The sequence below is a fragment of the Coregonus lavaretus genome, assembly GCF_964263955.1.
Source record: "Coregonus lavaretus genome assembly, chromosome: 12".
NCBI lineage: Eukaryota > Metazoa > Chordata > Actinopteri > Salmoniformes > Salmonidae > Coregonus > Coregonus lavaretus.
The window spans coordinates 40,964,991-40,989,620 of NC_139999.1; the positions used below are offsets into that span (position 1 = coordinate 40,964,991).

The window sequence follows — 24,630 nt, forward strand, 5'->3', positions numbered from 1 at the left end:
CCATGCGTAGGCCTAATCACAGTTTCTAGTGGTTTGTCACGGATTCTGCCAAGGCTGCCTCTCCTTGCTCGGGCAGGCTTCGGCGTTCGTCGTCACCGGAATACTAGCTACTGCCGATCTATGTTCTATGTTTCTATGTTCTACCTGTTGTCTGATTGTTACACACCTGTTTCCCATTATGTGATTACTCCTTCCCTATTTAACCCGGTGGCTCCTAATGTGTTTTGTGCGTGTTTGTTTGTTTTTCGTTTCGTGTGTCGTTGGTGAGCGGGTTTGTTCCTCCCTGTGTGGAGGTATCTTGTATTGATTTCTTTACTTATTTCAGTAAAGTGCGTTTCATAGAGTTCTGTGTCCTGCGCCTGACTTCGATCCACCGCATTACACTGACACTCGTGACAGAAACACGCACCAAAGATGGAGTAAACAGGTACAGCCAGTCAGTCCGGATCGATGGAGGAACGCGTCCAACGACAGGAGAGCATGATCCAGGCTCTCGGCACCGCTATGGAGAGGGTGGTGAATGGGAGAGAGGAGAGTGGCTTTCCTACCCCTCCTCCAACCACTCAACCAACCACCCATACCACTGTCCACCCCTTCGCCACCTGGGTCCAGTGGGATTCGGCTCTGGCTCCCGAGGGCATATGACGGTACACCAGCCGGGTGTCAGGGTTTCCTTTTCCAGGTAGGGCTCTACCTGGCAACCATTCACCCGGCACCCTCGGGATACGAGAGCGTTTCCGCCCTCATCTCCTGTCTGTCGGGGAAGGCGCTCGAGTGGGCCAACGCCGAGTGGGGAGGAATTGATGCTACATCTGTCCGCTACGAGGATTTCACCCGCCGCTTCCGGGCGGTATTCGATCATCCACCGGAGGGGAGAGCGGCGGGCGAGCGTCTGTTCCACCTAAGACAGGAGAGGAGGAGCGCCCAGGATTTTGCGCTGGAGTTCAGGACTCTGGCATCCAGCGCAGGATGGAATGAGAGGGCCCTGATCGACCACTATCGTTGCAGCCTAAGGGAGGACGTTCGGCGTAAACTGGCCTGCAGGGATACCAACCTCAACCTGGACCAACTGGTGGACATGTCCATCAGGCTGGATAATCTGTTGGAGACCCGCGGACGTTCTGATCAGGGCCCATTCAATCCATCTCCCAGCACCTCCGACCCTACCCCCATGGAGCTCGGAGGTGCTGCGCTTAGGGAGACCAGGAGAGGGGCCGTTCCCTGCACCAACTGTGGCCGCAGAGGACACACTGCGGGTCGGTGTTGGGGAGGGTTCCCAGGGAGTCGAGGCAGTAGGCAGAGCACTGGTCGACCATCTCAGGTGAGTAAGCACACGACTCACCCAGAGCTCCCTGTTGGTCAGCTGTGTATAGAGGTTGTTTTCTCCTCATTCCCAGCATAAGGCGCTAGTAGATTCAGGCGCAGCTGGGAATTTCATTGATCATCAGTATTCACTTAGTTTAGGGATTCCCACTGTTCGTGTTGATGTGCCCTTCCCTGTACATTCATTAGATAGTCGCCCATTAGGGTCAGGCCTAATCAGGGAGGTTACCGCACCACTCTTGATGAGGATGCAGGGGGGTCATGAGGAGAGGATTAGTCTCTCTGATTGATTCTCCTGCGTATCCTGTGGTGTTGGGACTACCCTGGTTAACCACTCATGACCCCACTATTTCCTGGCAACAGAGGGCTCTCAAGGGATGGTCCAGTCAGTGCTCAGGGAGGTGTGTAGGAGTTTCCTTAGGGGCTACTACGGTGGAGAGTCCAAACCAGGTCTCCACAACGCACATTCCTTCCGAGTATGCCGATTTGGCTCTCGCCTTCAGTAAAAAGAGGGCGACTAAATGACCACCCCATCGTCTGGGGGATTGTGCGATAAATCTCCAGGTAGGCGCTGCACTTCCCCGGAGTCACGTGTACCCTCTGTCACAGGAGGAGAAGGCGGCTATGGAAACATATGTCTCCGAATCTCTGAGACAGGGATACATTCGGCCTTCCACGTCACCTGTTTATTTTTCGTGAAGAAGAATGATGGTGCGTTACGCCCGTGCATTGATTACCGTGGTCTTAATCAGATCACCATCAAGTACAGCTATCCATTACCTCTGATAGCTTGTATGACAGAGTCATTGCACGGGACGCGCTTCTTCACAAAATTGGATCTCAGGAGCGCATACAACCTGGTGCGTATCCGGGAGGGAGATGAGTGGAAGACGGCATTCAGTACTACCTCAGGACACTATGAGTACCTCGTCATGCCATACGGGTTGATGAATGCTCCATCAGTCTTCCAATCCTTTGTCGATGAGATTTTCAGGGATATGCACGGACAGGGTGTAGTGGAGTATATTGATGACATTCTCATATACTCCGCTACACGGGCCGAGCATGTGTCTGGGGTGAGGATGGAGAGTGACCGCATTTTGGCCGTGCGTAATTGGGAGACTCCAACCACGGTGAAGGAGGTGCAGCGATTTTTGGGGTTTGCCAATTACTACCGGAGGTTTATCCGGGGCTTTGGTCAGGTATCGGTGAGGGTTTATGTTTCCTCCTGCTCGGTGTGTGCCCAGTGTAAGGCTCCTAGACACCTGCCCAGAGGGAAATTGCAACCCCTACCCGTTCCACAACGGATCTTCCCCCCTCACAAGGGAACACCACGATCCTGGTCGTTGTGGATCGGTTTTCTAAGTCCTGCTGCCTCATTCCGCTGCCCGGTCTCCCTACGGCCCTACAGACTGCTGAGGCCCTATTTACACACGTCTTCCGGCACTATGGGGTACCTGAGGATATAGTGTCTGATCAGGGTTCACCTCGAGAGTCTGGAGGGCGTTCATGGAACGTCTGGGAGTCTCGGTCAGCCTGACCTCAGGGTTTCACCCCGAAAGCAACGGGCAGGTGGAGAGAGTCAACCAGGAGGTGGGTAGGTTTCTGAGGTTGTATTGCCAGGACCGGCGGGGGGAAGTGGTCAGTTTTCCTCCCCTGGGCAGAAATGGCCCAAAACTCACTCTGCCACTCTTCCACTAACCTAATACACAGTGGAAAGGAGTAAGGTTATCAGCCGGTTCTGGCACCTTGGCATCAGAGCCTGATCGAGGCACCTGCGGTGGATGAATGGTTTCGGCACTCGCAGGAGACCTGGAACTCTGCCCATGTGCGCCTGCAACGGGCCATCGGGCGGCAAAAGGAGAGAGTCACCGCAGTGAGGCTCCCGGTGTATGCCCCGGGGGACCGGGTCTGGCTCTCGACCCGAAACCTGCCCCTTCGCCTGCCCTGCCGGAAGCTGGGCCGGCGGTTTGTGGGGCCATTCAAAGTCCTGAGGAGATTGAACGAGGTATGTTATAGGTTACAGCGTCCTCCTGATTATCGTATTAACCCCTCGTTCCTCAGGCCGGTGGTAGCTGGTCCACTCCAGGAGTCTGAGATACGGGAGGTTCCTCCGCCCCCACTGGACATCGAGGGGGCACCGGCGTACTTGGTCCGTTCCGTCTTGGATTCGAGGCGTCGGGTGGGAGGCCTGCAGTATCTCGTGGAGTGGGAGGGGTACGGTCCGGAGGAACGGTGCTGGGTCCCTAGGAGGGACATCCTCAATCCCTCCACCGCAGTCATCCGACTCGCTGCGTCCTCCTGGCTGTCCCCGAGGCCGGTGTCGACGCACGGCTAGAGCCGCGCATCGGGGGGGAGGGGGTACTGTCACAGATTCTGCCGAGGCTGCCCCTCCTCCTTGCTCGGGCAGGCTTCGGCGTTCGTAGTCACCGGAATAATAGCTACTGCCGATCTATTTTCTATGTTCTACCTGTTGTCTGATTGTTACACACCTGTTTCCCATTATGTGATTACTCCTTCCCTATTTAACCCAGTGGCTCCCAATGTGTTTTGTGCGTGTTTGTTTTTTGTTTCGTGTGTCTTTGGTGAGCGGGTTTGTTCCTCCCTGTGTGGAGGTATCTTGTATTGATTTCTTTACTTATTTCAGTAAAGTACGTTTCATAGAGTTCTGTGTCCTGCGCCTGACTTCGATCCACTGCATTAAACTGACACTCGTGACATGGTTAAAGTATTGCATTGCAAGATGCCAAAAGTAGCCTTGTGCAAATGGGGAATAAATGATGACACTCTTATTCATAACAAAAAAAAACAGGTAGCTTAATATAATAACAAGATGCAATCATTTGCCATTAGTGAGAAGCGCGAAAATCTATTTATTTAAATTTCCATGATCATTGCATAATAAATTCCTCACCTTTTCTGACTGTGATGGTTTCTAACACTGGACAATTGAGGAGTGGAAAAACATTGCCTGTAACAAGACAGCGAGTTCAGTTTACTAGAGTGGCCTGCGCAGTCCCCAGACCTCAACCCAATAGACCATCTTTGGTATGAGATGGAACGGGATCTTCGCAGCATGAATGTACCGCCGTCCAATCTGCAGCAACTGTGTGATGCCATCGCATCCGCATTGACCAACATTTACATTTTAGTCATTTAGCAGACGCTCTTATCCAGAGCGACTTACAGTTAGTGAGTGCATACATTTTTCATACTGTGGAACGTTTCCGACACCTTGAAGAATTCAGACTGTTCTGGAGGCAAAGGGGGGTCTGACCCGGTACTAAATAGGCTATTATAATTTTTTATAGTTTTTGCTCTATGCAGCTGAAAGGGAGTGCGGTTTATAACATACAGTAGAATTTAACAGGAAGAGACAGTTGATATTTTGCATTGACGTGTGTAGGCTACCACTGTAAGTAGGTCTAGGCCTATTGTAGTTTTAAAAAAATTCAGAGTAGACAATGTTTCAGAATTTGCAGGCAGGGCAGCATATTGGTTCGGGAAAAAGTATATGCAAAACAGTATTGAATTGAAACGATCTGTTTACAGGTCCACAACAATTTGCTATTGTTTTTCTTTTTCAGAAATGGTCAGATACAGCAAATGTCACTGCAAAAGACAACATTCTTCCAACACCTCCAAAGACTTTTGATCAAGTTGGCCATTGCGGTTTCCTTTAGATACTGTCTTGGCCTAATTCCAATACTTCCAAAGTATACAGCAAATAAGGGCGTTATTGTCACCATAGAAGGTGAATGATGGGCGTTTTTCAGGAGGAGTTACAATGCTCATTCACACACGCATAGTTTTAGGATAAGTATTTTCAGAAACGGCGCAGGCAGATATTTAGTGTAAAATGTACGCAACTGTTACAAATGAGGTCCCAGATCTTTTGAACTGGTTGGGTTAGATGCAAGCCGTTTTCACTGTAGTAATGGTGCAACCATGACACTAATTAATCTGCACTCGCTTCTTTCTCTAGGGCGCTCAGAAACAACGGTACAGCGAAGCCTTATCATTACAACAATTATTATCTGGGAGATTTTTTCCCAGAGTCGTCCAGTGCTCCCAAAATAAAACTCCCGGTTGCACAGCAAAATATTAGCACTTTAGATTATGATACTGATAATTTATTTGATAATGACACTGAGTCCCATACTATCTGAGTCCCAAATGGCACCCTATGGGCCTTTGTCAAAAGCAGTGCACTATATAAGGTATAGGGTGCCATTTAGGACACAGCCAATGTCTCTGGCTGTGTGTACACAGGCAGCCCAATTCTGATATTTTTTTTCACTAATTGGTCTTTTTACCAATCAGATCAGCTCTGAAAAAGATCTGATGTGATTGGTCAAAAGTTAGTCGAAAAAATATCTGAATTGGGCTGCCTGTGTAAACGCAGCCTTTGTGTCACAGATCCTCCTCACTGATAACATCGCTCTCTTTTCTCCAGATCCTAGCCATCATATCCATCCTGTTTATCGGGCTGTCCACCATCGCCCTGTCCCTCAACACCCTGCCTGAGCTGCAGGACACAGACGAGTTTGGCCACGCCTCAGACAACCCCCAGCTGGCCCACGTAGAGGCCGTCTGCATCGCCTGGTTCACTATGGAGTACCTCCTCCGCTTCCTCTCATCGCCCACCAAATGGAAGTTTATCAAAGGTGAACACTTTAGTTTTTTTAATATGCAATCAATGTCTGTGGCCATTGTAATGTATTTATTGGTGTTGTATGTTTTAGCTGGTGCAAATACATTTCCCCTTATAAGGATGAATAAACGACTGTCTTATCTGATCTTTAAGGTCCCCTGAACGTGATCGACCTGCTGGCCATCCTTCCTTATTATGTCACAATCTTCCTGACCGAGTCCAACAAGAGTGTTCTACAGTTCCAGAACGTCCGGAGGGTGGTTCAGATATTCCGGATCATGCGTATCCTTAGGATTCTGAAGCTGGCTCGTCACTCCACGGGGCTGCAGTCTCTAGGTTTCACCCTGAAGAGGAGTTACAATGAGCTGGGTCTACTCATCCTCTTCCTGGCCATGGGCATCATGATCTTCTCCAGCCTCGTCTTCTTCGCTGAGAAGGACGAGGATGACACCAAGTTCAAAAGCATCCCGGCCTCCTTCTGGTGGGCCACCATTACTATGACCACGGTGGGTTATGGGGACATTTACCCTAAGACTCTGCTGGGGAAGATTGTGGGTGGTCTCTGTTGCATCGCAGGGGTGCTGGTGATCGCCTTGCCTATTCCCATCATCGTCAACAACTTCTCTGAGTTCTACAAGGAGCAGAAGCGCCAGGAGAAAGCTGTGAAGCGGCGGGAGGCACTGGAGAGGGCGAAACGCAACGGGAGCATCGTCTCTATGAACATGAAGGAGGCATTCGCCCGCAGCGCCGAGTTGATGGACGTGGTGGTGGAGAAGAGCGAGAGGCCGCTAACGCAAGACAACCACCTCTCGCCCAGCCACTGGAAGTGGACACCCAAGCGGGCCACCACCGCCTCCGAGACCAGCTCGGCCCACTCCTTCAACCCTGTGGAGTCACAGACGGGTTCCCCCAGCAAGGCCAGGGCCTCCAGTCCTCAGGGGCTCAATGCTCAGAATCTGGAGGAGATGTATAACCAAATGGCCAAGACCCAGTCACAGCCCAACCTCAACGCCAAAGACAAGAGCTCCAGGGCTGGCAGGCAGAGGGATAGGGATGAGATGGAGCTGGGGACCATCCCTGGGGGTCCAGGGGACCCTATGCTAGGGGGCCGAGAGGGGGTGGGGGACATGAAGAGCCTGTCTAGTATTGACAGCTACATCAGCTGTGCTGCAGACTTCCAGGAGAATCCACGTGTTGTCTACGCCCATAGTCCAGCCTCCGGCCTGGCCCTCCTGGCCCAGGAGACCAGCCGCTTCTCCCACATCAGCCCAGTCACGGCCCTCTCTGGGCGGGTCAGCACCAACCCTGGCCTCCAGACAACACTGGAGCATGAGCCCTTGCTGGATCCACTCTCTGCTGTGAAGGCCGCAGGTTCTGGCAACACTCGTCACTTTAATAACCCTCTGAAAGGTGGCGGCCTTTCCTACAAGGTGAACTACCGGAGCAGTGGAGGGGAATCAGTGCCAGGACCAGGACCAGGCCCTTCCCCCAGCAGCGGTGGTCCTCTCTCAGACAGTTCCGTCCTGTCTGACCACTCCCTGCTCAGCCCAGAGACGTCCATCTACACCACGGCCAGCAGCAGGACCCCTACCAAGTCCCCTGACAGCTCCACCCTGACCACGGTCCTGACCTCCACACCGGCCGTCTTCACTTTCCACGACTCCTCCATCAGTAAGTACATTGACGCCGACACAGACGAAGACGAGCACCTACGGGACATGTCGGAGGCCACCAGCCCTTCAGAGCGCCTGCTGGCCGGCTCCAGTCCCCCCAAACGCAACAGAAACATCAACAGCGGCTACAACCAGAGAGGCATCAACCACCTGGCACCAAGCACCACCCAGCGGATGCTGGGGCAGAACTGCCTATTCCCCGGCCTGGATGGGGGGACGCGGGGGAGCGGGGGCCACACGGAGAACCATGTGGTTCCGGAGCTGCCCCGCAGGCACAAAGGGGACAGAGGAAAGTCTAGTACCATCGACAAGAGTCTCTGAACTACAGAGATAGGGCAGAGTAGAGGATAGCATGGCCAGCGTTAAGGGAGCTGGAGCAAGGAAGACTTACGTCAGGGACATCCAGTGAAACACGGACAAGGTGCTGTGTGGAAGGCAGAGAAAGTGATAGAGAGAGAGAAAGAAAGAGAGAGAAGGAAAGAGACACTGTGCAGAATCCCTTTACAAACTGACAGAAAGGGCCAGGAAGTGAGAGAGATTCAGGGCAGCGTTTGGGCTTTGGTGTGGTATTGAATACTCTGGGAATAGACTTGTAGGATAGATAAAGAACACCACTCTCCCTCCTCTCCCTCCCTTCCTGTTAGCCACAGTACACTAGCTACCACAGAACTGGGCAAAGAACTCCCACAAACCCAAATGAGCAGGGGCCCCACAGGGAGACGTGGGAGCAGGTCAAAGCAAAGCATGCTGGGAAGGGACATGGTCTGTTGGTTGGTTGAAGCTGTGGTGGTCCAATTCAGCAGTGAGGCAGGATGAGGGGGGAGGCAGGAAACAGCAAGACAGTCATCCCCTATATTCTCCTACAGGTCTATCTATCTCAGCTGACCACTGTCCCATTCCACCCTGAGCCCCAGCCCAGCTCACACTGTAGTAAACTACACTCTTAGAAAAAAGGGTTCCAAAAGGGTTCTTTGGCTTTCACCATAAGAGAACCCTTTTTGGCTCCAGGTAAAAAACCTTTTTTGTTCCAAGTAGAACCATTTTGGGTTCCATGTAGAACCCAATTTGAAACCAGAAGGTTTCTACCTGGAACCTTTTAGGTTCTAGGTAGCGCCTTTTTTTCTAAGAGTGTAGGGATTCCAGAAGATGCCAATAAGCTACTTACTAGTGCCCCCCTAGTCCCAAACCTGGCCTTAGTCATATGTGAGTATGTGTTTGAGCCTGTGTGTGTGTGTGTGTGTGTGTGTGTGTGTGTGTGTGTGTGTGTGTGTGTTGAGTGCACGTGTTTAAAAGATATCCACACTTTTAGATTGTCTTACCTGATTTATTTTTATATAGATAAAGGAGGTTACCTATAGGAATTTGTGATTTGCTAGTCTGTTGTGTCATGACCATATCTGTTTGAGTAATTCTGTATGACATATTTCTAGACAAGTTACAGTTGCTGGAGGTTTACAATCCAGACTCCTCTTAGAGAAAACCACAGTCTGTCAAATATAGTCTTGTTCGTCTTGGTAGTTTCTTTATCACATAGTAAGAGTAGAGGACCACATTTGATCTGACATTTCTGTCTGTGAATATGTCTTGATTGTATGTCGTTTTATTTTTATTACATTGGGTTTGAGTCAGAGGGGAATGGTTGAAGAAACAGAATCTTTTTGGTATTAAAGTCAGGAATCATAAATATCCCTGAAGATCTTTTGCATCAAACACACATTTAGGAGAGCTCTCTTCCAAGACATGCATGTACCAAACAGCCTGCCTCTTCCTCCCAGTCATACCACCAAGACACAAGGGGCTCGATTCAATCCATATCGCGGGAATTCAGCATTACTGCGTTATTGAAATTGAAAGGCAATGTTCCCGCGTTAGCAGAGACTGCATTCACGGTAAACGCTGTAAGTGTCAGCTTAATAGGAAATTAGCTTTACATTTCTAGTGCGCTTTCTGTAACGCTTCAGCAATACAGATTGAATAGAGCCCAAGAGTTCAAAAGAATCACTTCAACTGAAATGCTGAAATATGTAAAAGAAAAATGACCTGTTTATTTTTATAGTACTTTATAAAGAATGTGGTGAATGGATTTATGAGTCTATATTTCCAAATCCAAGCAAACATTACCGATATATGTTCATATTTAAAGTGAAACATTGATAAAGCTGCCATCACACGCATCATCATCATTTTCCTTTCAACAACATAGAGCCAAAGAGTGGTCCATTTAGAACTGTGGTTGGAATGAGAGAGAGAGAGCAAGAAAGATAGAGAGAGGGGAGAAAAAGAGAGAGTAAGAAAGAGAGAGATATCCCCTATGCAGTACTCCTTGGGCTTGCAGTATAATTCATACATTTTTCCAGAATGCTATCTGAACAGCATATTAATTCAAAGAGGGAAAAGTGTTAAGTCTCACTTATCCAGGAAACCCGGTTACCGGTTGGGATTGAATAGCATGTCTAGTCTTTTTGAGTGCATCTACATTCATCCACACACAGACATATTGAAAGGCCAGCCCATACACAGGTATAATATAGTAGACAATATCTACAAGATAGCTCCAGGCCAGCCCAGTTTCCATAGTAACAAGCTCCATCCTGGCAAGGCTGATACCAGAGCTGCATAACTCTGCTAATTGGGGTGGGAATGATGCCTAATTGTATCAAAATGGATCCATTCTTTACCTTTACACAGTTTGCACACTCAAACATACAGTAGCTGTTCCACAGGAATACACATAGATACAAAACCTCCTGTAGCCACCTACACCCCTCTGCCTAGTTTGGAATATATGCAAGATAATGCATTCTGAAGAATAGACATCACAGTGCATAGATATCACTGAAGATGCTTATAAATACAAAGACAGACCCACAACACTGTCCACATACACGTCCATGCGTTTGTCCTTTGCTCTCTTCCTCTCACTCTCTCTGAGAAAAGTCAGAGTGAAAAAGGGAGATTGTCGCATGCATTTTTCGCACCCATTCCTGTCTGAGCTGGATCCGAGCGAGGGGAGCTGTGTGAACTGAACAGTAATGACTGCAGAAGGGGCAGAACCTCTGAAACACTGTGTGTGTGTGTGTGTTATCATGTTTAAAGGGACTGCTGCTCAGCCAAACTGCTCAGCCAAAGGCTTCCACTTTGTTAGACATTAGCTAGGTTTCCATCCAATTGGCGACATATTTTTATACGAATATTCTAAAATCGACATAACAGCAATATGCGCATTCCCCCCTCCCCCCCAGGTTTTGGCATGTGTGCTCTAGCCAACAGGCTACCTACCTACATGATGATGAGATTATTATGGATTTATTTGTCAAACGGCAGCCAAGCATCGATCATCATGTCACTAGAATGAGACCCTCGATATTTATTGGAAAGGAGCAAGCTCATCATCTTGCACTTTCACCACCCTGTGAAGTTCACCATCATTTATTTCATCTGTAGCCTAATAAACTGTATGCTTTCCCGTCATAGCGGGAGAACCACACAACATATCGCATGCCCTACTCATAGCGGGAGAACCACACAACATATCGCATGACTCTAGATTTACTTAGATCTGATGGTTATTATTAATATTTGCCATAAACGGTTTCCATCACCAATTATTGCATAATTCATTTTACCAACACAAAAAGATGCCACCTTGTCTAGCATATTCTGTTTTGTCGACATTTGGATAGTTTGCCGACAAATTTGCTGTTTCCATCCGACATGTACTTTACTCGCATAAAAAGTTTGGCTGGAAACCTGGTTAATGTTAACATCCACTGGGCACACTGGTTGAATCAACGCTGAACCAATGTGGAATAGACGTTGAATTGATGTCTGTGCCAGTGGGATGGATGATTTGAACTGTAAGGGGACATACTGTTCTATGTTCACAATGCATTTCAAATTCTTCTCGTTAAATTGTCTGTCCTCTGCACTGTGCTGGCTTCTCGTGCTTGGCTCTGATATTGAGCATTATCTAATACTGAGTTGTGATGCTGTCCCCTGTGTTTCACATAACCAGGCATCAAGTTATGCTCCCACTGTAAGAATACATAGTGGGAGTCAGGGACTGTTTTGTCATGTTGTGTCAAATATCTCTTTAAAGAAAGATGACAATCATAGACACTTACAGGAAGGAAGTATCTACTGATAGTCTTTACATCTTTTTGTTTTGGTAGAATGATTCTGGACAATGTTCTGACAAGGTGAAATGTGTTTACTGCTATACTGTGACCACTGACCAGTATGTTTAAAAAGGTTAATGTAAATTTGCTGCTAGTCTTTGTGTTTTTTTCTTAAAGGGCACTTTATACATCAGTCTCTCTCCATCTCTGAATGAGTCACCCAAACGTCCTGTAGCATACAATAGCTTTAACTTTTACTAGTCCTGAACAAGAGGGTTTCTGATGTCAAAGGATTCATAAGTGTTATGTTTTAATGAGAAAGCACAATCAAGTTACTTTTTTTTTATTTATCTTCTTTTTTTGATAAGATATGAAAAACATACAGTTTAGGAATTAGACAAATGCCATTGAAATTGATGTGGGATTTCAGGGTAGTGGTCCATTTGAAATGCTTTGGTACATTATAATTCAATTCAAGAATTGGATTTGGAAATTGAATAGATTTGAAAGAGATGAAATTGATCCCAAACAGTCATTCCCAAACTGTCATTGTAACATACACAAATTCCAGGGAACTGAAGGAAAAAAAAGATTCAAGACTTTCTGACTTTCCCCACCTCTTCTTCTACTGTTGTTTGTAGGTCTCCAGGCTACTATTTGTTTTGTAACATTTCTACCTGTTGACTTTCTAATGCTGTAAGTTGTTGCTGTATAAATGTTCTGTTGTTCGATCGATGCATGTCGTAAATTTGTAGCCGTGACTGGGTGTGAAACACATGCACAACGGCAGTTTACCTGTCCTGTAAAAAGTGTCTCAATGTCCCAAGATCTTTCTATTTCTTTTAGAAAGGCAACATTCCCTTGGATGACTGAAAATTAAATAAAAGTCTAATTAATTAATGGTTTGATTTTTGATTATTTACATGTATTACAGGCATTATCGAAGGCTTTTGCTGATACAAAGAAAAAGTTACATACTCTTAGAAAATAATCTATAATACCATTTCTTCGGAAGAAAGATTCTGTCCAACCAGAGAACAAAATTAGCCGAATCAGCCACATAATCAAGATTAAATTGTTGGCAGAGGTTTCATATCAATTGTTATGTGAGACACTGGTATGGGCCAGTCCATACGGATGCACACACAGCACTGTCTGTGCTGCTTTTTGATTATGCCTGATCCATGTGCTGTCCGGTCTGTCCGAAGCTGTGGATGGTGGGACAGGAGCAGGAGTCTAGTCTCCCGACACGCCTCCACACACCACGACACCTGGGGTTACCCACCGCCTGCCATTGCAGAGACTGCCTGCCACTGCAGAGGAGGGCAGGAGCAAGAGAGACTGTCATTTACTAGACAGTTTCTATATGAGGCACTAGTCTAGACTAAGACTGCCACCTAGTGGCTGAAATCTGACTCTTCAAACAAGAAACCCAACATTGGGTTATTAGTATGTAAACATGATTTAAACGGAATGTCCTAATATCTTTACCACATATGTATAGCATCAAGCTCTCATTTTCTCTCCTCCCTCCTCCCCTCCTCCCCTCGTCTTACCTCTCCTCCTCGTCCTTATCTCCGTCTCCAGAGCAGTGGGTCTGCCCGGCAGCGAGGGCTGGAGGCTGGCACTCCACACAAACTTGGTGGCCCTCCTTCAGGTACTGCATCCAGCGGGTGTGTGGCCCCACACTACGCTGGCACCCAGGGGTCAGGGAGGTCAGCTGGAACTGCACACAGTACCTGGATAAGTATACACATTACACACACACACATACAGACATACACCCACACACAATCACATTCACAGTACAGTGGAGGCTGCTGAGGGGAGGACGGCTCATAATAATGGCTGGAACGGAGCAAATGGAATGGCATCAAACCATGTGTTTGCTGTATTTTATAACAATTCCACTTATTCCGCTCTAGTCATTACCACGAGCCCGTCCTCCCCAATTAAGGTGACACCAACCTCCTGTGCGGTACACAACACATTCATATACGCACAGGGGTCAGAACATATGACAGGAATACTTTGGAAGGACACAAACACATAGACCGGATCTCTCACCCTTGGACATCATCGTTATCTGGGATGTCTCTCTTCTTCCTGGCATTGCCATAGTCACCGGTAGTGATGAGAGCCGGGACTGCAAAGACAACATCCATAATGACAAAACCATGACAACAATACCACAGCTTTAGCTCCCACACACACAACATGTTTTTTATTTAACCAGGTAGGCCCATTGAGGTCAGAAGACATCTTCTGCAAGGGAGACCTGGAAATGTAACATTTACTTGAAGACAGAGGGATATCTGACAGAGACAAGAGCCCATTAAAGGCATATGGGTATGGTCCTTACCAGAGCCATTTAGATATGTAGCCTAAGGCAATATACACTGAGTGTACAAAACATTAAGAACCCCTGCTCTTTCCATGACATAGACTGACCAGGTAAATGCAATGATCCCTTATTGATGTCACCTGTTAAATCCACTTCAAACAGTGTAGATGAAGGTGAGGAGACAGGTTAAATAAGGGTTTTTAAGCCTTGAGATAATTGAGACATGGATTGTGTATGTGCCTTTCAGAGGGTGAATGGGCAAGACAAAAGATTTCAGTGCCTTTGAATGGAGTATGGTAGTCGGTGCCCAGTGCACCGGTTTGTAGCCGGTGCCCCCGCACATTGACTATGCAACGGTACCCCCCTGTATATATAGCCTCCCTACTGTCACTTTATTCTATTGTATATATAGCCTCCCTACTGTCACTTTATTTTTTACTTCTGCTCTTTTTTTCTCAACACTTTTTTGTTGTTGTTTTATTCTTACTTTTTTGTTTAAAATAAATGCACTGTTGGTTAAGGGCTGTAAGTAAGCATTTCACTGTAATGTCTGCACCTGTTGTATTCGGCGCATGTGACCAATAAAATTTGATTTGATTTGATTTGAACTGCAACGCTGCTGGGTTTTTATGCTCAACTGTTTCCCATGTGTATCAAGAATGGTCCACCACCCAAAGGACATCCAGCCAACTTGAAACAACTGTGGGAAGCAGTGGAGTCAACATGGGCCAACATCCCTGTGGAACACTTGACACCTTGTAGTCCATGCCCGACGAATTGAGGCTGATCTGTGAGCTAAAGGGGGTGCAACTCAATTTTAGGAAGGTGTTCTTACTGTTTGGTACATTATATGGCTGTGGTGCTTACCTAGTGATTTGCTGCACTGCCGGTGGTGGTTCCTGTACTCTGCACAGCCTGCGTCCTCCTCCACGCGTGGACAGGGTTTCCCCCCCGTTTTGGGGCTCCTGCAGGACCTGCCTGCTCCTTATCCGAACTGTGGCCCTGCAGGGCTCACCACAGCCAGACCACGCAGTCCACTCACTCACCACACAGGACACCGCTAGGACGGAGGGGGAGGACATGCAGGGCCAGCTCCAGGCATAAGCAACATATATTCTTTTTTTGGAACTCAGTCAGGGTCTCAATTTACTGTTGAGAGTTAGAATATTTGAATACACAAGGTGCAGCTTTGAAATTTGGTTGTGCATCATCACTTTTGCTTTTGTTATGTCAGTCAATGACAGTCACTCAATTATCACTCACTAAAAATGTTTAGATTGGTAAGTTAGTCTAGCCAGCATGCCCAGGGGCCAGCTGCAGGTAGCCTAGTGGTTAAGAGCATCAGGCCAGTAACCTAAAGGTTGCTGGTTTGAATCCCCAAGCTGACTAGATGAAAAACCTGTCGTTGTGCCCTTGAGCGAGGTACTTAACACTAATTGCTCTGGATAAGAGCGTCTGCTAAATGACAAAATGTAATGGATCTGACCTCCAGGGGCCACCATTGATTTTGTTAGTCAATCTCACTCAGATGTCATTTTAACATGGCATAAGTCATGGCAAAATATGTAGAATGTTCTACTAAATCTCGCATAGGGACCCCAAAAGGCTAGACCGGGCCTTGAGGACAGGACAGGACAGCAGAGCATGAGGACACGGCAGGGGTAAATGAAAGCAAGTACAAGCATGACTCAATGGTAGAGTGCCCTGAGGTCAGGACTCTGTGCAGGCCAGTCAAGTTCTTCCACACCGATCTCAACAAACCATTTCCATGGATTACGCTTTGTGCACGGGGTCACTGTCATGCTGAAACAGGAAAGGAACTTCCCCAAACTGTTGCCACAAAGTTGGAAGCACACAATCATCTAGAATGTCATTGTATGCTGTAGCGTTAAGATTTCCCTTCACTGGAACTAAGGGGCCTAGCCCAAACCATGAAAAACAGCCCCAGATCATTACTCCTCCACCACCAAAGTTTACAGTTGGCACTATGCATTGGGGCAGGTAGCGTTCTCCTGGCATCCGCCAAACCCAGATTCGTCCATCGGACTGTCAGATGGTAAAGCGTGATTCATCACTCCAGAGAACGCGTTTCCACTGCTCCAGAGTCCAATGGTGGTGAGCTTTACACCACTCCAGCCCGATGCTTGGCATTATGCATGGCGATCTTAGGCTTGTATGCGGCTCCTCTGCCATGGAAACCCACTTCATGAAGCTCCTGACCAACAGTTATTGTGCTGAAGTTGCTTCCATTGGCAGTTTGGAACTAGGTAGTGAGTGTTGCTACCGAGGACAGCCGATTTTTATGTGCTACGCGCTTCAGCACTCGGGGGTCCCGTTCTGTGAGCTTGTGTGGCCTACCACTTAGCGGCTGAGCCAGCCGCTGTTGCTCCTAGACGTTTCCACTTTACAATAACAGCACTTATAGCTCTAGCAGAGCAGAAATTTGACGAACTGACTTGTTGGAAAGGTGGAATCCTATTATGGTGCCACGTTGAAAGTCACTGAGCTCTTCAGTAAGGCCATCCTTCTCCAAATGTTTGTCTATGGACATTACATGGCTGTGTGCTCTTTTTTTATACACCGGGTGTGGCTGAAATAGCCGATTCCACTAATTTGAAGGTTGTCCACATACTTTTGTATAGTGTATGTGAAACTTACCTGGGCAGGCGAGTTCATAATCATGACAGCAGTCCAAAGTAGAGGTACAAACCTGGTCGCAATAGCATGTGCCATACGAACGGTCAGCTCTCCATCCCTTACTGACGCACGACCGGTCGTGGCCGGTGCAGCAAAAACCCGTGTCCTGACACCCTGCCTCGCTCGGGACGAGCAGGAAAACTAGCAGCACGACACAGGAGTAGATCCAGCGGCCGGTAACAGTATAACTGAACTGGGGCATGACTAATGGCATAGAGGAGTACTTCTGCGCGCGCCTTGCTTCTGTAGGACTTGGCACCGCGGCCAACAACCTGTAAAATCGCAGAGCTGTGTTCACACGCCGAAGTTGATACTAGGGGACTTTCGGATGTCGTTTATCTCTGTAATTCTGTAAAGTTTTTGACACAGAGTTTGTTCAGCCAAATATCCCATAAGAATGGGATTCAACGTGTAATCGGTCAATATGCTGCAATCTCTGGCCTCTCCAATGTCTTTTGTCAACCGCATGTCTCTCTCTTTCGCTCTCTTAAAGGGACAGTTAGTTTCTCTGACCACAGCGCTACCTACAAGGAAGCTCATTTGCCTCAAAACTAAATAAAAGAAAACAGTACAGCTGTGAAGCATAGGCTTCTCTTAATTTAAAATAACATGGTAATTAAGCAGGCTACTGTTTACTATATGGTGATTCTATAATTGCATGACATGTGGGTGTCCGTTTAACAATGTTAATGAATGATCACGGTAGGGATGTAAATGTGCATGCCTGTGAGCATCTTTACTTATATCCATGAGGTTTTATTATGCTAAGTAGCCTACAATGACAGTGACAGTATGTGTAGAGGAGGCCCCATGTCCATTTTCCCTGGCTAAATTAATGAGTAGCTTGTTTGCTTTGCACAGCCCATTCTTTCTACCCCTGTTGGCTTAAGCTGCCAGCGTTCCTGGTCCTTGTGCCTCAACATGTGAAAATAATGAATAATGATCAAATTCCTAAGGCCAGAACCATTCATGCAGCATGGAGCTTCCGTTCAGATACACATTTCCCAGCTACTCAGTACTGAGTGTGTGTATGAGGACGTGTGTGTGCGTGGCGGGGCAGATTCCCAGGCATTGACCTGACTGCAGTGCCTCTCTCCACACACACACAGACACACAGACACGCACACACACACACACACAGACCTAGAGAGCGGCTCCATAGAAGGGCTCTGTACTGGTGTAGTCTGGGAGTTCTATAGAACCTCTGCATTTACCGCTCTAATAAACACTGATCAGCTCTAACTGTCACAGACAATCCAAAGGCACAATTCACAGTCCAATCAAATGTTACTTGGGTAGTTATCATATTTAAATAAGCATGGCACATAGTAAACTCATTCAATGGTTAAAAAAAATAGTCAAATCTTTACATGGTACCTGTTGAAGGATTTGTATTCTGGATATTTGCACATGTTGAATAAACCACAAGTAAGCCAAGTAAGTTATTTGGATCAACATTTGGATAATGTTTATAATCTGAAAGCGGCTTAGAGTATGTTTTTCTTATACTGCAGTGAACAAAATGCTCCAGAGTGGCGCAGCGGTCTAAGGCACTGCATCTCAGTGCTAGAGGCGTCACTACAGAGCCTGGTTTGATTCCAGGCTGTAACAATTGTCCCAGTGTCATCTGGGTTTGGCTGGGGTAGGCCGTCATTGTAAGTAAGAATTTGTTCTTAACTGACTTGCCTAGTTAAAGAATAAAAAAACAGATGCCCAATGCAGTAAATAACACTAAATAGGGCCTATTGACCTCTATGAGTGGCAGAAATGTGCGTAGCTGCAATTACTCCACCTCCATCACTCTCAAACTACTTCTGTTCTTCTCTCTTTGTTTCTGTATCAAGCATCTTATCAGAGCTCTCTCTTGTTAACCATTAACACCTGGAGTTGAATCAGACACCAACACCCATCCAGCCGACACCACCACCACACAGTCTAGGATCAGTTTTGCCTTTTATATCATAATGAATAAGAGGGGGGACCTGATCCTAGATCTGCATTCCTTCTCCGAGACACTTTATGAATATGGGCCCAGATTATACTGTAAATTTATCAGCAGTGAGGTTTCCTTTTAAGGGCACCTCTCACCTCATTTAACGACTGACAAGTATGTTGACTAGCCTTTTAGGTAATGTACATTATCTCATATTTACATAGTCCAGCTTCTTAAATTAATTTTGCATTATAAGGTATTATCATAGTCCTTATCCTGACTCACAATATAAAAAACATATCAACTGCAAAATCTAAATCAAGATTACTGCATTGAGGAAAACATGGTTTGATTTGATTATCCCCACAGGTAGCAATATTGTAATGATTAAACTGATTCAGGCTTAAGGGCCTAACCTGCTATCTCACTGGCCTGAGCAGGACTTGGCTGGCTGGCACACCATCAGGCAGCACTACGTGCCAACAAGGCAGCCTGAGCTTTGGATTCAAATCACCTGATTTAGAAGCCAAGATTTAGACCTACTGTAAGTACCGCTGGACGTACGGCAAATGGAGGCTTTGATAAATTATTTGCACCGTTTCCAAGTATATCCCAACAGATGTCAGGCCATGCCAGCCACTCTGTAGTTTCATATAAAGTTGACCTGGTTCCAGTACTGTAAGCGAAGGCCCGTGTCTGTTAATGATTATTTATCTGACTGGGCCAGCCAGGTGTCATTCAAGGTGTTTAGTTCAGACATGATCAGACAACAACACCCTGATGAATAGTCTGGCTGACACCAGCTCTCGCTCTTCGCTGTGTAGTCACGTGGGTCACGTCAGCCAGGCTAGCTCCCCTCCCATAACACTCTGCAAAGTAATTACCTTAAATAGCCTTTAGTCTTTACATTCAGATTACCCAACCCTGATTCACGTGCATGCATTTGTGTCTTGCATTTCCCTTTGTTCAGTCAGTCGGATGTGTGTCTTAAATTCATGTTAGATGCTTAGGAGTTTTAAGGTTAAACAAGGGAGGTGGTGTTCACTTAAACAATGCAGGAACTTTATAGAAACATACTGCATGTAAGCAGGCAGGATGTAAGCATCTATACTGAGGTTTACAGTTCATGTACGCATAATCTTCTTATGACGTTCACATTTCATACATTCTGGCTAGTGACTAAACACTCCCCCAATACTACAGTACTCAACACTGTGAGTAAGTGATAGAGTTGAGAATAATTATTATCTATAACCTTGAACGAGTCCAGTATGCCTGCCATTTGTTGTCCTATCTTGTCAAGTGTGTGTGACGGAGGTGTGGGGTTGAAAGTCTATGTGCATGTTGATACTGTAAGTATCATATAACTATTAGACATAATGCCAGATATCTATTTTAATTATTTCTTATTGACAAAATCAATACTGTTTGTACCTTCATTTTAAATAAGAATCTGTTCTTAATTGACCTGCCTAGTAAAATAAACGTGTTTCTTATTTGCACATAAGAAAATTGGGCTGAGAGTTCCTCAGCCCAATTTTCTAAAGTAATAATGAACATGCAGTACATGGTGTACCTCTCAACAACAAAAATAATCTATTGGGGGCTCAAGGAGAATTTCCTTTGAACCTAATCCTGAAGGAGAGTGTTTAAATAAAGTGAGAAGGCAGGCCTGAGTCACAGAGTGGAGCAGCGGGAGGGAACCAAACACCAGTTTAGATCTGCATCCTTAGCACTCTCACTTAGAACTCTCAGTACTCTCAGATACACCTTTATTTTATACCTTTATTTAACAAGACAGTTCAGAACAAAGTCCTCGCATCTGAGCACAACAGACCTTAGCTAGCTGCTTTCATACTTAAACGTGACACACACTGTACAGTCAGGACACCAAACCCCCAGGACCACTAGACAAGATGATCTTTCTGATGGACCTCCAGATGATGCTACTGGACGTGATCTACTTTATCCTGCGTGGATCCGTGCGGATCGTCTTCCGGCCGCGCACCAAGCCCATTGACGGCGAGCTTGTCCTCATCACAGGGTCAGGGGGTGCCCTGGGGCGTCTCTTCGCCCTGGAGTTCACCAAACACGGGGCAGAGGTGGTGCTGTGGGACATTGACGCTAACAACAATGAGGAGACAGCCAGGCTAGTGAGGGAGGCGGGGGGCAAGGCGTACCCCTACAGGGTGGACGTCACCAACCGGGTGGAGGTGTACCGCACGGCGGACAATGTGCGGACGGACCTGGGCCGTAATGTCACCATGCTGGTGAACAACGCCGGGGTGGTTGCCGGGGAACGGCTGATGGACTGTCCGGATGAGCTGTTGGAGAGGACCATGAAGGTCAACTGTCACGCCCTCTTCTGGGTAAGACTGCTGCTTCTACTGTTGTTACTCTGTAGGCCAGATAACACTTTATAGAACTGGGCCAGGGGACTCTTATCAGCTGGTGGAAGAGAGGGTGGCATGCGGGTATCATCCAACTGTAATCTCAGAACCCAGAACCAAATCTGGTGTGTGCTGGCCAGCTACTCAATTTGACATTTGACATATATGTTAATAGTCTGTCACAAGAGACTAATTCCACTGTGATACTCTGTAGTGATGATGACAGTTAAATTCTGTCCATATAGTAAATGTACCATATAGTTCTGTTGACGGTCAGGCTTTAGGATGTGGGGGTTGAGGATTCCATGACTTATTGTCATTGATGTTAATCAGACGGATTATTAAAATCTATAATTATACAGGCTCCCATCACCAGCAAATAGCATCATTTTGTACAAATTTGATATGCAATATGCAGTCATATCAATAATAATAGGTTTTATATACAAATGTTTCTGTTTCCAGGCTCTGTCCTAGCTGGCCGTGACCGGGAGACCCATGGGGCGGCGCACAATTGGCCCAGCGTCGTCCAGGGTAGGGGAGGGAATGGCCGGCAGGGATGTAGCTCAGTTGGTAGAGCATGGCGTTTGCAACGCCAGGGTTGTGGGTTCGATTCCCACGGGGGGCCAGTATGAAAAAAGTAAAAAATAAAAAATAATGTATGCACCCACTAACTGTAAATCGCTCTGGATAAGAGCGTCTGCTAAATGACTAAAATGTAAATGTTTCTCAGAGCAGGATCCTACAGGCTGCGTTTACACAGGTATGCCAATTCTGATATTTTGCCACAAATAGTTTTTTTTGACCAATCAGATATTTCAGATATTTTGTCAATAATTGGGAAAAATATCAGAATTGGGCTGCCTGTATAAATGCAGCCATAGTGATACAAGCGCTATAGGGGTAACATGAAGAAGAAAAACCTACTGGTATGTGAAAACAGACTATCAGACTATAACTTTACTCCTAAATCTTTGCATTGCGAAAGAGAAATTCCAAGCCGTTTTATCCCTGTGTACGTCAGTATTATCCCTCCCTATACGTCAGCTATAGTCAGACGTATACAGTGCAGTTTATTGTTCTTAATGTGTCACATGACACGTGTGAAATGTACAACTTTAATAAGTTCTTATCCCCTTAGCTGAGCGACAACACCCCATACAGCGAGCCTATTAAAGTGACACACACACAGCCAATTAAAGGGCTAGGGGATTCCCTCCCTGATCCTCTTACAGTGGGGAACCGTAAGCCTGCTTCACATTAAGCAACTTTTAAGAAGCTTAGCTAGACAGAACTCCCATAAGGACTGCAGTACAATAATACTGCATCATTTTGCTCATTCAAAATGTTCATGGACTATTTAGCTATTAATCTCATTATTTCTACTCCTGATAGTCAGTAATTGTGTTTATCGAATAACAGTCTCTGTGTATGTGTGTGTGTGTTTGTGTGCATGTCCACCTGGTTGTGTGTCCGTGATTGCCTGTGTGTGCCTGTCTGTCCGTGTGTGTACCTGTCTGTCCGTATGTGTTCGTGTGGACCTGTCTGTCTGTGTGTGTCCCAGATGGCGAAGGCCTTCGTTCCCCAGATGAAAGAGCAGAACCATGGACACATCATCACCGTCGCCAGCGTCCTGGGTCTCTTCAGCACTGCCTGTGTGGAGGTGAACCAGGGAGGATATAACACCTATGAGAGAATATGACTGATGTTTATTACTGTCTTGTTGCTGTTTATTACCGTAAATATTATTTAACTAAGAATGGTATTACTACAGTTATTACTGTGTAGTGACATAGGTACAAGGGTAACCTATGGTAAAGTGTAGTGTATCTTAGCCTCTGTAACTTAGCCTACTGTATGTATGTGTTACTGTGATGTTGTAAATGTGTTCATATTCACAAAGCATCTCAGAGTAGGAGTCCCTGATATACGATCAGTTTTGCCTTTTAGATCATAATGAATAAGATTACATGGACAGGATGGACCTGATCCTAGATCAGCACTTACTCTGAGACTTCATGAATATGGGCCCTGATGTCTCAGTGGTGTTTCTGTTTGAGCCAGGATTATTGCGCCAGTAAGTTTGCGGCGGTGGGATTCCACGAGTCCCTGGCCCACGAGCTGCTGACTGAGGAGTTTGATGGAGTCAAGACCACTCTGGTGTGCCCCTATATTGTCGACACGGGCATGTTTGACGGGTGCAAGATCCGGTGAGAGAAACTATGGGCTGGAGAAAAGGCGGGACTAAAGAGGGACTAAGGGCAACTTTGTTGTGGGTCAATCACAGACTGATATTGCAGGTGTAAGCCTACCTCATACAATCATACACAGTGGTTTATCATTTGACACAGAACATAGGCTTACTACAGTATGTTTCAGAAAGTTGTAGTTGTATGTCTAACATTCTGATGTGGTGAAACTCTTTGCTCTCTGCTGCCCCCCTCAGGGATGAGGTAGCACTGTTCCTGGCACCGCTTGAGCCTAGGTACTGTGTGGAGCAGGCCATGAACGCCATCCTGATCGACCAACCCCTGGTTTGCATCCCACGCCTCACCTACCTGCCCGTCATCTCCCGAGCGTGAGTACACATTGATTGAATAAACTTTATAGATCACCCACTCACTTGTCTTCGCTAGCTCCTTGGAGCGGTGCGGAGCGCCTCGACATTTGTCTCTCCACAACCTCCTGTTCTGGGCCAGGTCCCAGGCTGATGTGGTGTTGAGTCCCAGGTTGTAGGTCTTCCTTCATTTGGTCAGACCAATTGTTTTTTCACCAGCAGCACCCTCAGGTGCTCTGATGAAGGCATAGTGCCACCATTTCCCAATGTTCTTTAACTTGAGATTTCATTTGAAGTCATTGTCCTATATGGCAGAGCACCCAGCTAATAAAGCGAGATAGCGCACCTGTTACCCACTTTCACATCAAACATAGTGTTTGTAAAGGACACCCTGACATGATACAGCCAGATTTTACCTTTGTAACTGCACTCTTCTTCCTCATCCTGCAGGCTGTTGCCGTGGGAGTCTAACGTGGTGACCTATCGGTTCATGGGGTCAGACAAGTGCATGTACCCCTTCATCGAGAGCAAGAGGAACAAGCTGACCAATGGAGGACCTACCCTGATTGCAGCTAACTAACTCTCCCTGTCAATTCAGTCTCTACAGATAAAATCTAAGGGCCAGTTTCCCAGACATATTAAACCTAGTCCTGGACTAAAATTCTCCATTGAGCATGCTTTTTATTCCAGGAAGAGGCTTAAACTGTGTCCAGGAAACAAGCCCTGTGTAGATAAAGACATATTTAATGGGATAAAAATGATAGAATAGGGAAATAAAATGGCCACTTTTTTCACACTATTCTGCCGACTCTAACTGTAATCCTCTCATGGCTGGCCTTCCTGTGAGTATGGTCCAACATAAGGTCAGTCTGCATTTGTAATATTATTATTCCCAGGTGGTTTGAGAAGGGCATCGCCAGCCAACCATGCCCCTCAACTGG

At 46.6% G+C, this 24,630-nt stretch overlaps 2 protein-coding genes and 1 pseudogene across 3 annotated transcripts; 2 read left to right on the forward strand and 1 right to left on the reverse strand.

Moving 5' to 3' along the window:
* Positions 1-450: 450 nt before the first annotated feature.
* LOC311138836 (potassium voltage-gated channel subfamily B member 1-like) lies at positions 451-7,971 on the forward strand (the record flags this gene model as incomplete). Its single annotated transcript, XM_084173641.1, has 3 exons — positions 451-516; positions 5,780-5,990; positions 6,131-7,971. The coding sequence occupies 3 exons, from the start codon at positions 451-453 to the stop codon at positions 7,969-7,971; spliced, it is 2,118 nt and encodes a 705-aa protein (XP_084029767.1).
* A 4,388-nt stretch (positions 7,972-12,359) lies between these two features.
* On the reverse strand, positions 12,360-17,178 carry LOC311137854 (somatomedin-B and thrombospondin type-1 domain-containing protein-like; annotated as a pseudogene). Its single transcript, XR_014615476.1, has 5 exons — positions 16,771-17,178; positions 14,980-15,172; positions 13,836-13,914; positions 13,325-13,507; positions 12,360-13,081 (listed from the first exon to the last, which is right to left on the reverse strand). The product of XR_014615476.1 is annotated as a somatomedin-B and thrombospondin type-1 domain-containing protein-like (transcript).
* Positions 17,179-20,658: 3,480 nt separating this feature from the next.
* Positions 20,659-24,269, forward strand: rdh20 (retinol dehydrogenase 20; the record flags this gene model as incomplete). The annotated part of the gene is made up of 5 exons (XM_084173642.1): positions 20,659-21,111; positions 22,697-22,795; positions 23,197-23,342; positions 23,579-23,710; positions 24,140-24,269. The coding sequence occupies 5 exons, from the start codon at positions 20,659-20,661 to the stop codon at positions 24,267-24,269; spliced, it is 960 nt and encodes a 319-aa protein (XP_084029768.1).
* Between the last annotated feature and the right edge of the window lie 361 nt (positions 24,270-24,630).